Source organism: Rutilus rutilus (genome assembly GCF_951802725.1).
Source record: "Rutilus rutilus genome assembly, chromosome: 2".
In the NCBI taxonomy this organism is placed as follows: Eukaryota; Metazoa; Chordata; class Actinopteri; order Cypriniformes; family Leuciscidae; genus Rutilus; species Rutilus rutilus.
Window position 1 is genome coordinate 29,722,864 of NC_140210.1, and position 12,323 is coordinate 29,735,186.

The following is a 12,323-nucleotide window of genomic DNA, read 5'->3' on the forward strand; positions in this document are numbered from 1 at the left end:
ACAATGTTCTACATCTAGGAACCAATGGCTTTATTTTGGGAAGAACAACCAAATGCATATTCAAAGAAAAATAGCCAAAAAAAAAAAAAAAAAAAAAGAGCAGACAGACAATAAATCATCAAGGCTCGTTATAGTTCATATTTCAATTAAACACATTATGCAAGTTGACTTGTGCGTATAAAATGGCCAGTCTAAAAGTGCAGTACATCTTGCTTTAGCAGTAGCCTATTTACAATGGCTTGCAGGTTAATCATGAGAAGAAGAAAAAAAAAACGTTTTACCTTTTAATCTCAAATCATTATTTTCTATTTTAAATTAATTTAAATATAGAAAATGTAAATGATAAGCAAGTTGGCATCCCATAATTTTAAACTCACTCCATGTCAGTTTTATTTTAGTTGACATTTTGTCACCAGTCAGTTTGATATTCATCAGCATACATCATCATCATCTTGATCCATCCATCCATTGTCATATTGTAAAAGAAGGCAGTCTATAATTCAGATTACGCATGTAATGTTAGAACAAACAAACAAAAAAAAAAAAACGGATGCATTCACCTGTAAACAGACAGCTTGTGCTTTACAATAGCAAGTCCCTTGTGCAACTTGCAGTACTTCTACAAAAAGAGTAACAACTTTGTCCATTTAAAGTGCAGTATCTTACATTGGCACTTGAAATCCTAAAAGGATTTTTATGTTTTTTACAAGTGACATATTACTTCTACCTCTTTCAAAGATAAACAAATAGTCAAGAAAAATGTTGAATACAGAAAAAAAAAATGCATTACAACTTAGAGAATCTAATAAAAAATAAAATCAACACACATTTTTTTTTTTTTTTAATTAGCCTTAAACCAGCCTTTCATATAACAGATGTTTCCCACAGGGTTAGGCTCTCCATAACTGGACATGCTAGATGTACATATATTCTTTCAGTGCACAGATCCAATTGCAGTTAGGATGAACGGAGCAGGTTGCTGAGAACTATGGGGGAGAAAAGAGTAAATTGTTATCTACTTGGTAGCTGCATCAGAAAGCATGAAATCCATATAAAAACAAATTATTATCTTAAGAAAATAGTTTTAAGTAAAAAAAAACTACTTTTCTGAATACTTAAAGACACTTGATACTTGAAGATCATGTGATCATTTTAACTAAAAAAAACTACCATGACAAACATTTTGGTTGGTATCCATGTTAATTGAAACAATCACAAATAACTTTGCATATGACGTGGGGGCAGAATTAAATTTTCTTAAATCTGCTATGTTGGCACTGTCATGCTTACCTTGTGGATCAGACTGAGTACCACGGTTTTTGCCACTCTCTGGATCTTCTCCTATAAGAAAATGTACATTTTAGCTTATCCCATGAAACAATTTTGGGTGTCAGTTTATATTAGGTATCTTTAACTACTATGTACTAACATTTAAATTAATAATTTGATACAATGCACTTATTGTGTACATACATGTGTTTACAATGTACTTTTAAAAATAAAACCTGCATCAAATTACAGTTGAAATGAATCTCTGTAATTACATCTACAGTTACTCTGTTGACCTAAACTCAATAGCAGCAAAAGTGTTTTGCAAAACAACATCAACACAACTACTTTGTACTTATTTTTGTACTTATTTATGTAAGCGCATAGTAGCTAAAGACACATAATATAAAGTGTGAGTCAATTTTGTTTATGGTATTTAGAAAATTCAGTTACTAAAGTTCTATGGTAACACCATTCACACTTGGACAAAACACTGCTACTTGTGTTGTTAGCCTTTTTTCATCATTCTCTCAAAAAACTCGACTCTGGTGGGACTCGAACCCACAACCTTTGAATCACTTCTCAGAGTGTAGCTTAGAAGTCCAATGCGCTATCCATTGCGCCACAGAGCCACCTGTTGAGCACTCGAGGGCTTTTGTAATACAAGCAGAGCAGTTAAACTGCCTGCCACGTCATGCGCCCAACCCCCACTTCCTCTACAAGAGCTGCTGTGTTAGTTGAGCTAAGGTTAACCATGTACTGTGGCTCCCGAAAGCATTTATATATAATTGTGGAACAAGTTATTAAAAGAGGTCAAATAGTTTGAGTAAAAAAAAAGTATGTTTGTGAAGGTAAACAGCTTTTTTGTGAAGTATTTTTTCCTCTTCTCTTTTTGAACTGCTCAGATAAGCAAGCAACATAAATCAAAACCAAGCTAGTGCTTGAATAATGATTCAGAATCCTGGATAAAAGTGTTGAACTCACCTCCTTGTACTTTGAAACACAGTTTCTTTTTCTGATAGGCAAAGTAACTTGAGGCGGCACCGAGCAGAGCAACACCCACAGAACTGATGATGGCAGCCATGGTTCCGCCTGTGGGATCAATTTAAAGGGACAGAACACACAAGAAAAGAGAAGGACAAGGGCTAGTTTCAAATTGCTTCTGAAGTGTACAATACGTATATTTTTGTAATGGCTACATCAGTTATTAGTAGGAGCTTGATGACAAAACTAAAGAGACATGGGCATTTAACAAGAGGACAAGCAAACTGTGATGTTTTTGCCACTAGGGGGTGCAACAGGAGTTTCCTATTCTCCAAAGAACATTTGGCAAATGTTCCTGAACATATTTTTCTTCAACTTGACATGTGTAAATACGCTTTATTTATTAATTAATTAAGATAGATTGTATTTATTTATTTACTATGCTACATATGACATGATATATATATGTTTTGTTTGTTTGTTTGTTTTATTATTTATATATATAATATGTTAATGCTTTGGCAACATTGTGATACACAGTTATGCTAATAAAGCTCTTTTGAAATTGAGTGAGTGAGTGAGTGAGTGAGTGAGTGAGTGAGTGAGTGAGTGAGTTGATTGGAGTGAGTGAGTGAGTGAGTGAGTGAGTGAGTGTGTTGAGTCGATTGGAGTGAGTGAGTGAGTGAGTTATGTTAGTTACAGTAATATTGTGAAATATTATTACAATTAAAACAACTGTTTTCTATTTGAACATATTATAATATGTAATTTATTCCAAACTGATTTTTTAGCAGCCATTACTTCAGTCTTTGGTATCACATGATCCTTCTTAAGAAACATTTATTAGTATCAATGTTGTAAACAGCTGTGCTGCTTAAATGGTTTTGTGGAAACCATAATGATGAATATAATATTTGATGATATAAAGTTAATTTTTAACTACATTTATTTAATACATTTTGGTAACACTTTACTTGAAGCATTATAATGCATTATATATTTTCATAAATAATTGTAAAACCAAAGTTTTAACCAATGTATTATTTGCAGATTCCTTATTTTCCCAGATCCCAGATATAATTCCCAGATTCCTTGAGAACACATGTTGTCATATGTTTTAATGCATTATACTTTGTAAAGATGTAACAATGACTAGATTAGTATTATGGATTATAAGTGTGTGTAAAATTATTAATGAGATCATATAATGCATTATAAGGTGCATTACAAGGTATAATTACTGCATTAATAATACTTTTATAATGCATTATATATATATACAGTGAGGAAAATAAGTATTTGAACACCCTGCTATTTTGCAAGTTCTCCCACTTAGAAATCATGGAGGGGTCTGAAATTGTCATCTTAGGTGCATGTCCACTGTGAGAGACATAATCTAAAATAAAAAATCCAGAAATCACAATGTATGATTTTTTAACTATTTATTTGTATGATACAGCTGCAAATAAGTATTTGAACACCTGTCTATCAGCTAGAATTCTGACCCCCAAAGACCTGTTAGGCTACGTTCACACTGCAGGCTGAAACGACTCAATTCCGATTTTTTTGCCCCTATGTGACCTGTATCTGATCTTTTCATGACAGTCTGAACGACACAGATCGGATCTTTTCAAATGCGACCCAGGCCACTTGGGTATGTGGTCCCAAATCCGATACGTATCCGATCTTTTGAAATGCGACTTCAGTCTGAACGACAAACGTCATAAATCTGCGTTGAAGTAGTTGTCGGTTTGAAAACGGACTGCATATTCGTCGGGCTGAGGTAAATCTTCCGAACGCGTCGACCTCGACGAGCCCGTTAATAAAAAAAATTTTTTAAAAGCCCACGGCCACCATCATTATATATCCAATGTGAATAAGAGTAGACTAACGTTATGTTAACCTATTTGTGCTGATATTAGATAGGTCAGCGGCTGCTGTCTGGCTATTGTGTAACGGTCGCTGCGCACGCTCGTGTGTATGTGTTTGTGTGAATCACAGTTAGTTGAAGTTTAGCTACTTCCGCAAACAACAAGTGACGTCGTTGTCGACCGTTGAGTACTCTTTTGCGCATGCGGGTCACTTCTGGGTCATTTCACGTTCACACAGGAGATCACATAAGGTCGCATTTAATTGGAAATGTGAACGGCCTTGCAAAAAAATCTGATTTTTTCAAAAAATCGGAATTGAGCATTAAGTCCTGCAGTGTGAACGCAGCCTTAGTCTGCCTTTAAAATGTCCACCTCCACTCCATTTATTATCCTAAATTAGATGCACCTGTTTGAGGTCGTTAGCTGCATAAAGACACCTGTCCACCCCATACAATCAGTAAGAATCCAACTACTAACATGGCCAAGACCAAAGAGCTGTCCAAAGACACTAGAGACAAAATTGTACACCTCCACAAGGCTGGAAAGGGCTACGGGGAAATTGCCAAGCAGCTTGGTGAAAAAAGGTCCACTGTTGGAGCAATCATTAGAAAATGGAAGAAGCTAAACATGACTGTCAATCTCCCTCGGACTGGGGCTCCATGCAAGATCTCACCTCGTGGGGTCTCAATGATCCTAAGAAAGATGAGAAATCAGCCCAGAACTACACGGGAGGAGCTGGTCAATGACCTGAAAAGAGCTGGGACTACCGTTTCCAAGGTTACTGTTGGTAATACACTAAGACGTCATGGTTTGAAATCATGCATGGCACGGAAGGTTCCCCTGCTTAAACCAGCACATGTCAAGGCCCGTCTTAAGTTTGCCAATGACCATTTGGATGATCCAGAGGAGTCATGGGAGAAAGTCATGTGGTCAGATGAGAGATTAACTTTTTGTTCATAATTCCACTAAACGTGTTTGGAGGAAGAAGAATGATGAGTACCATCCCAAGAACACCATCCCTACTGTGAAGCATGGGGGTGGTAGCATCATGCTTTGGGGGTGTTTTTCTGCACATGGGACAGGGCGACTGCACTGTATTAAGGAGAGGATGTGACCGGGGCCATGTATTGCGAGATTTTGGGGAACAACCTCCTTCCCTCAGTTAGAGCATTGAAGATGGGTCGAGGCTGGGTCTTCCAACATGACAATGACCCGAAGCACACAGCCAGGATAACCAAGGAGTGGCTCTGTAAGAAGCATATCAAGGTTCTGGCGTGGCCTAGCCAGTCTCCAGACCTAAACCCAATAGAGAATCTTTGGAGGGAGCTCAAACTCCGTGTTTCTCAGCGACAGCCCAGAAACCTGACTGATCTAGAGAAGATCTGTGTGGAGGAGTGGGCCAAAATCCCTCCTGCAGTGTGTGCAAACCTGGTGAAAAACTACAGGAAACGTTTGACCTCTGTAATTGCAAACAAAGGCTACTGTACCAAATATTAACATTGATTTTCTCAGGTGTTCAAATACTTATTTGCAGCTGTATCATACAAATAAATAGTTGAAAAAATCATACATTGTGATTTCTGGATTCACAGTGGACATGCACCTACGATGACAATTTCAGACCCCTCCATGATTTCTAAGTAGGAGAACTTGCAAAATAGCAGGGTGTTCAAATACTTATTTTCCTCACTGTCTATATATATATATATATATATATATATATATATATATATATATATATACATATATATACATATATATATATAAAGGGCTTTAAGTAAAGTGTTACCAAATGGTAGTGTATATGTGATGCTCCTGTTGTTGCTTTTAAAGATAAAAAATACAAATGTGACAAAACAGCATTTGAGGCTAATTAAAGTTCCAACGCGCATTGGTCACATCTGATTTAGACTGAACTTTAAAGATCTTAATGTTGTAAGGCCCGCTATATTGGTCCAATCTGCCGAAATTATGTATTTAATTTCTGAAATAGGTTAAATATAAGGATAGCCTCTGACATGGTTTATAAACCCTGTTAGGCTTCTACATATTTCCCTGACAGAATGGGGTGGAGAAAGCAGAAGAGAATGTATATTTATATCCAAATTATATTATTGTCACTTTGTAATGACATTTTAAACTGTACATGTATGTTGTAGTTGTGTAGCTTAATCTCTCTGTAGGCAAAAACAGATGCCACATGTGGAGAGGCCTTAGTTCATCCGAATTAAGCAGCCCACCTGACTTCCCAAAAAGAAATGTAACACTGGTCCAGGTGCTTATTACATAAACTTAAATAACTCCCAATTCATGGTAAATCAGACAGGCTTCTTAATTAGGTTAAGTGTCCCTTTAAGGACAACTCATAAGACAGTTAAACAAGAAAGCTGATGTTACCATGACGGACACGGGAGCCAATGGACCAAGACTTCTTTACAGCCCTTGGGAAGAGGGTAAAAGACAAACCAAAGTCATACTTTTATTTTATAATTAAATATTTCATTTAATTTTTCGTCCCAGCCTCTAAAAATCAATTGCCATATAATTACCAAAACATCAAAGTTTTGGTTTAATATTTAGAATGCTCTAACAGCTAATGATTTAACATGTTAACTACTTTTTATTTAGACTTTTCTGACAAAAGGCAACAATTTCAGCACTATTCTCCTGGTGTAGTATAGTATCAATTTATGCACCTACAGTCGTACAGAATGTTCTCCGTATAGCTGCTCACCTTTTTTTCACGTGTCTTGGACACATATTGCACTGGGAAAATGTCCAATGTGCTGTGATACTGGCAAGCTATAAAGAAAAATTAACAAATTAAGTACAAACCATTGCAATGTAGCCATATAAACCCACAGAAAGGGTATTGTATGCATTTCTCTTTGAAATATAAGACCAGAAGTAAATGCACATCATAATTTAAAAAACTCCAATGTAAAATGAGTCAATTAAGCAAGTAAAAAACATTTTCAACTAATATTACGTTAATAGTTTTATTTATTTGTATTAATTTGTTATCAGGCCTGTAATGTACTAAACTAGCAATAAGAAGATATTATATTGTGGGCCAAAAAGCTATTAGATTAGGATTAGTTAAGAGTTTAGGACTTATTATTTAATTAATTTTGAATTAAAAATACTTCATAGCATTTGTCCTACCATCATCATTGTTTTGGCTTCTTTTACTTTTCCTTTTAGCTGAAATTTGACAGCTGACTTCCTGTATAGAGAAACAAAAAACATGTGTAAATTGCCATAGAGGTGTGTGGTGTCTGCCTTGCAAACCAGGTGAATGCTTGCGAGTACACCGCAATGCAGGACAATCTGTTGACACTTTCTCTGATGACTTCACCATTGGGCATTGCCACACTGCATTATGGCACACCGGATGCCAAACTACTGCCATACAAATAACTCCACGTTATAAGAAAAAGTACTAGAAAAAGAGCAACTTGTGAAATACCATCTGACTTCCGAGTCTAGTGTGGTGTGCTACTTCTTTTTGTACATGGACACATTCTTTACCATTCTGTATCTCATATTTGTGGTCTGTACTTTCCCCATAGCAGGAGGGGAAAGTACCCAAGGGCCTTCAGTTTCTCCACCTTAACATAGAAAAACAATAAGCAAACACACAGAGATTTCTAAGACAGGGTTAAAAAGGCAAGAGAGACGTTATTATTATTATACACATACAAGCTGTCTAAAAAAGTTAGTATGGGTTTTATTAGGGGTGTAACGATACCCTCATGTTACAATTCAATACATATCACGATACTGAACTCACGATACGATACTATTGCGATACTTCAAGACATGTACAAGGTTAACAAAAAATGTGCTGTTGATTAAAATGCTAAATTTAATATTATATTGTGGGTGTAATTAATAGGCTTGGACTTGGTGCTGATGCACAGGACAAAAAATATTTATTGAAAATACAGAATCATTTTAGATGAATATGTTTGCACTCTGTTACTGACTAGATATATTTAAAAATGTTGGCCACTTTTTACTGGTAACATCAGACATTTGACATTATCAGGACCCACACATATTCCCCCATTGCATCACTATACATTATATTCAACATTATATAGTAGTTTCATGATGTTCTGACTAACACTAACTATACACAATACATATTGTCACTATCCACGATACATATTGTTGCATTTTTGTATTGCGATATATTGTGACACGATATATTGTTACACCCCTAGTTTTTTTATAAGGGTGAATGTCCTTTCTGGAGTAACTGAGGCATATGCAAATGCATCTTTTCCTGTAAGAAATCAAACTTTCTCTCTAAAAGATTCTGTACTGCCCCTGCATCAGCAAGTGTCTTAACCTACTCTACCGCATGACCACACTGTAAAAAAAAAATCCAAATTTTACAGGAAATAACTGATTTGTCCTGTAGTTGCTGATGGAATGATAGTTCATTCATATGTGCTGTTGCTAGCTAATTGTTAACTGCAAGAGATTTACATTTTATAGAGAACGTTTCACAATAATCACCTTGGAACTACCTGTAAAATAACTGTTTTTTGTAAAACACTTATGAATTAGGATATTTTACCTTAATTTTACAGTTTTTGTTTGGCAAACGCTTCTGGCAGTCATTGACCATTTCTTTTTTAACGATCTTTAACCAATATTTTCATTAATTAATGGTAAACGTTCGGCACCCTGTGCTGGCTTACATTTCACAGTTTTTTGTTTTTTTTACAGTGCAGTGAACCAAAAGAAAAACCTGGCCTTGGATACTGGGGCTGAATGAATACAAGTTGTAGGCAGGGCTAAATTCTGTGTATTGTTTTAATATTTATATATGGACTAGCTCATTATTATCTGAAATTTTGCAAATGCAGTTGGGTTGATGACATCATGACACATAACTGCATGACATTACCATAGTTGCTGCTTCCTTGCACAATGTAAATACAATTCTATATTTCTGTAATGTTGACAGGAACCTGAAATGCCTGACCAAAAGAGAAAGACAAAAATTGTATTACCAGCAGGGCACTGTTGTCAAAAATCTTTGCCTGATTGCGGGACTTTTTGTGCCCATTCCTTGGCTCTGGTCCGGAATCCTTTCATACGGGCCGTCTGCCTGGGCTTCATGTCCAGCAGCTTCCCACACTGAGTAAGGGAGAGAGACAAGAGAGAGCGGCATGACTCACGGGAATTTAAAAAATAAATAATCTAAACTGGGGTCCAGTTGATCAAGCAATGCTGATTTTCTAGCCCTCTATTTACAAGGGCCTAAATAATAACTTGGATATCAAGTTTATGCAATTCATTGAACAGGCAGACTAAATATGCAGCTGAGTCAATGCACCGTCACATTTTAATAATATTAAAAGGCATAATGCTAAAACCTAGTTAGATATGCATCCATATTTTAATGGAAAATACGAATGTCCATTATCTGGCCACAGACATTATAACTTAAAGGGATAGTTCACCCAAAAATGACAATTTTGACCCTCAAAGTTGTTCCAAACCTGGATGAGTTTCTTTCTTCTGCTGAACACAAATGAAGATATTTTAAAGAATGTTGGTAATCAAACAGTTGAAGCACCCATTGACTTCCATTGTATTTTTTTTCCTACAATGGAAGTCAATGGGTGCTTCAACTGTTTGATTACCAACATTCTTTAAAATATCTTCATTTGTGTTCAGCAGAAGAAAGAAACTCATCCAGGTTTGGAACAACTTTGAGGGTGAGTAAACAATGACAATTTTTATTTTTGGGTGAACTATCCCTTTAAGTTGTCATTATGATATGCGCTAGTGGAGATGTTGCCATTTTCTTAAAATATGGATAATCTAAAAGAACTGAGTGACCACAGTTGAGATTCACCGCAATACTAAGTACTGTCTGTAATAGACAGATTCAATGTCAAATATGTAGCCTTGTAAGAGGATGTTATTTAAAGGAACCAATAGTCAAAATTTCAATAACAGCAGGTACCTTTCCATCAGGTGGGAAATGTAACATTTTGAAAAATACCTACTGTGATGCAAATTTATAGAGTAACAAAATAAAACTCTTTCTGTCTTTTGTATGATGAACTTAATGTCTCCACTGCAAACTCCTGTTTTATTGTCACTCTATTGCATGGGCAACAAATACGGAGATATTTAATGCCAATAAAGTTTATTTTAATTTGGACTTAATGACTCTGGCTTTAATGCATGAAAATGGGGGTTAGCAGTTAGACAGTTCAATAGCCTATTGTACATTATTTACCTTGATGCATCTTCAATTGGCACAATTTATCTTTTCCAGGCAATGGGTGCACTGTCGAAGAGTTGATCCACCTGGTATTTTCACTACAAACAAAACAAAAATAAATTATAATTATCGACATGCCAAGTAAAAAAATATTTAATTCTGTGGGAGGGACTGATGTGAGCATATCCTATGCCTTTCCAATGTCGCTATAAAGATACAAAACGACATAAATTAGTCTTTATTGTCCACCATGGATAAATTGTGTTGGGCCTAGGGATGGGTGACATAGAACACATCAGACAAACTGCATATTAACTTAAGTATTCCAATTGATGTTAATGATATTGAACTGCAAAGTAAAGTAGGCTAAGTGTGTGATACAAAGTGAGTATGGGTAGCACTTTTCACAACACACATTATAGGGTAATATCACAAAGTAACTTATTTTATGGTAATGACAAGTAACTTTTGTAATATTAATGTGTACATTTTTGGCAAAAATGTGTAATTATTAGCATTATAACAGTACTACATCAATGTAGAAATTGAAGCAATGCACTCAGTAATACTTTGGAAGCATTGGCTTACTACTACCTTAATTAATGGAACTTCCATATTCTTGAGGACAGATAAGGTTGTGTGACAGTAATGTTACCCAATAACTATTGTGAAATAGTGGGAATGACACAACGGCAGACATCCCAAGTCTCCCGGAAGTTCCCAGCACCTCACTGCAGTACACGAGATCCAGGGGGTGGAGATTGGTAGGTTTAGGTATATGTAAGGTGGGAGGAGTTGGATCTGGATCCAACCACGCCTCCTGGATCTTGTGTTAGAGAAACACCTCCCTCCCTCCCTCCCTCCCTCCCTCCTTGTTGCCCACAATTTGGGAATAAATCCGGTTTATAAGTCCATGCGCACTGATTAGTCCACATTATTGACCCCTGGGGGGTCCCGTAGGCTTAGGCTAACCACTTTAGCTAAAACCGTTAGCAAACACTAATTCAGTCTGTTAATTTGTAGTGCTGTCATCAGCCATGTCAAAACATGATTAAAAACGTTTTTTTTTTTTTATGTATTTCAAACTGCAACAGGCATACAGTAGAAAGTTAGCTTAGGCTAATGTCAATGGTAGGATACCATCTGTGCTAACGGAGCAGCCCACGGTTCCACTAACAACTCATTTTAACGCATTACGCTGCCATTTTGACACATGGCCCCATGTAACAGAAACACTGAAATAATAAAAATAATACAGGTAACACCGTGATCTCATTACAAAAAAAAAAAAAAAAATGGTTTAGTGCCCTTACTTACCTGTTTGAAGGTGTAACGATACGCGCATCAGGTGCAGGCGGACTGGTCGAACTGAGACTGGCTGGTGACGTCATTGCCGTTGAAGGTGATGCGTGGTATTTAGACGCATCTGCTCTCCATCGAAGTTAATGGGAAGGATTGGCGTATCATATGCACGCAAAATTGGACTTTGGCGTATGCATTACACGCAATTTGAAAGTGTAAAGTCGTGTTATTTATACGCAGATTGATGAGAACGGGTTGCGTCAGCTTACCCGACGTCATTTCTCAGTCTGATTTTTATGTCGCTCTTAGGAGTAACGAGGGGAGATCTTGGAACAAGTGCTATAAAGTAAATGGCAGTGTTTAAAACAAATGATTAAAAGTCGATGAAACGATAGTCGAGCAACCACAGGTCTTTCTTAAAACAGCATGCAGCGCTGCCTTTAGTCAACGTGCACTGACAACGTTCACTAAAAAAAAAAAGGTTTACTGGACATAGAATAAGAATGAGTATCATAATGATACTACCATTATCAGTAATTGGGTCATTAAACTTGTTACAAGATTTAAACACTGAAAATTAAATGAAGAAAAACAATCTCGGCGCCGTATTAAAGATCAAAATATGCCGTTACTGTATAAGCAAC

General features: G+C 36.3%; 1 protein-coding gene across 1 annotated transcript; it reads right to left on the bottom strand.

The window, feature by feature from the left end:
* Nucleotides 1-122: 122 nt before the first annotated feature.
* LOC311282105 (uncharacterized protein) lies at nucleotides 123-11,968 on the bottom strand. The gene is made up of 9 exons (XM_084395692.1): nucleotides 11,695-11,968; nucleotides 10,393-10,475; nucleotides 9,152-9,278; nucleotides 7,290-7,350; nucleotides 6,859-6,926; nucleotides 6,522-6,565; nucleotides 2,254-2,361; nucleotides 1,291-1,341; nucleotides 123-986 (listed from the first exon to the last, which is right to left on the bottom strand). Exons 1-9 carry the CDS (start codon nucleotides 11,766-11,768, stop codon nucleotides 958-960), a joined length of 645 nt encoding a protein of 214 aa, XP_084251818.1. The 5' UTR covers nucleotides 11,769-11,968; the 3' UTR covers nucleotides 123-957.
* Nucleotides 11,969-12,323: the final 355 nt, after the last annotated feature.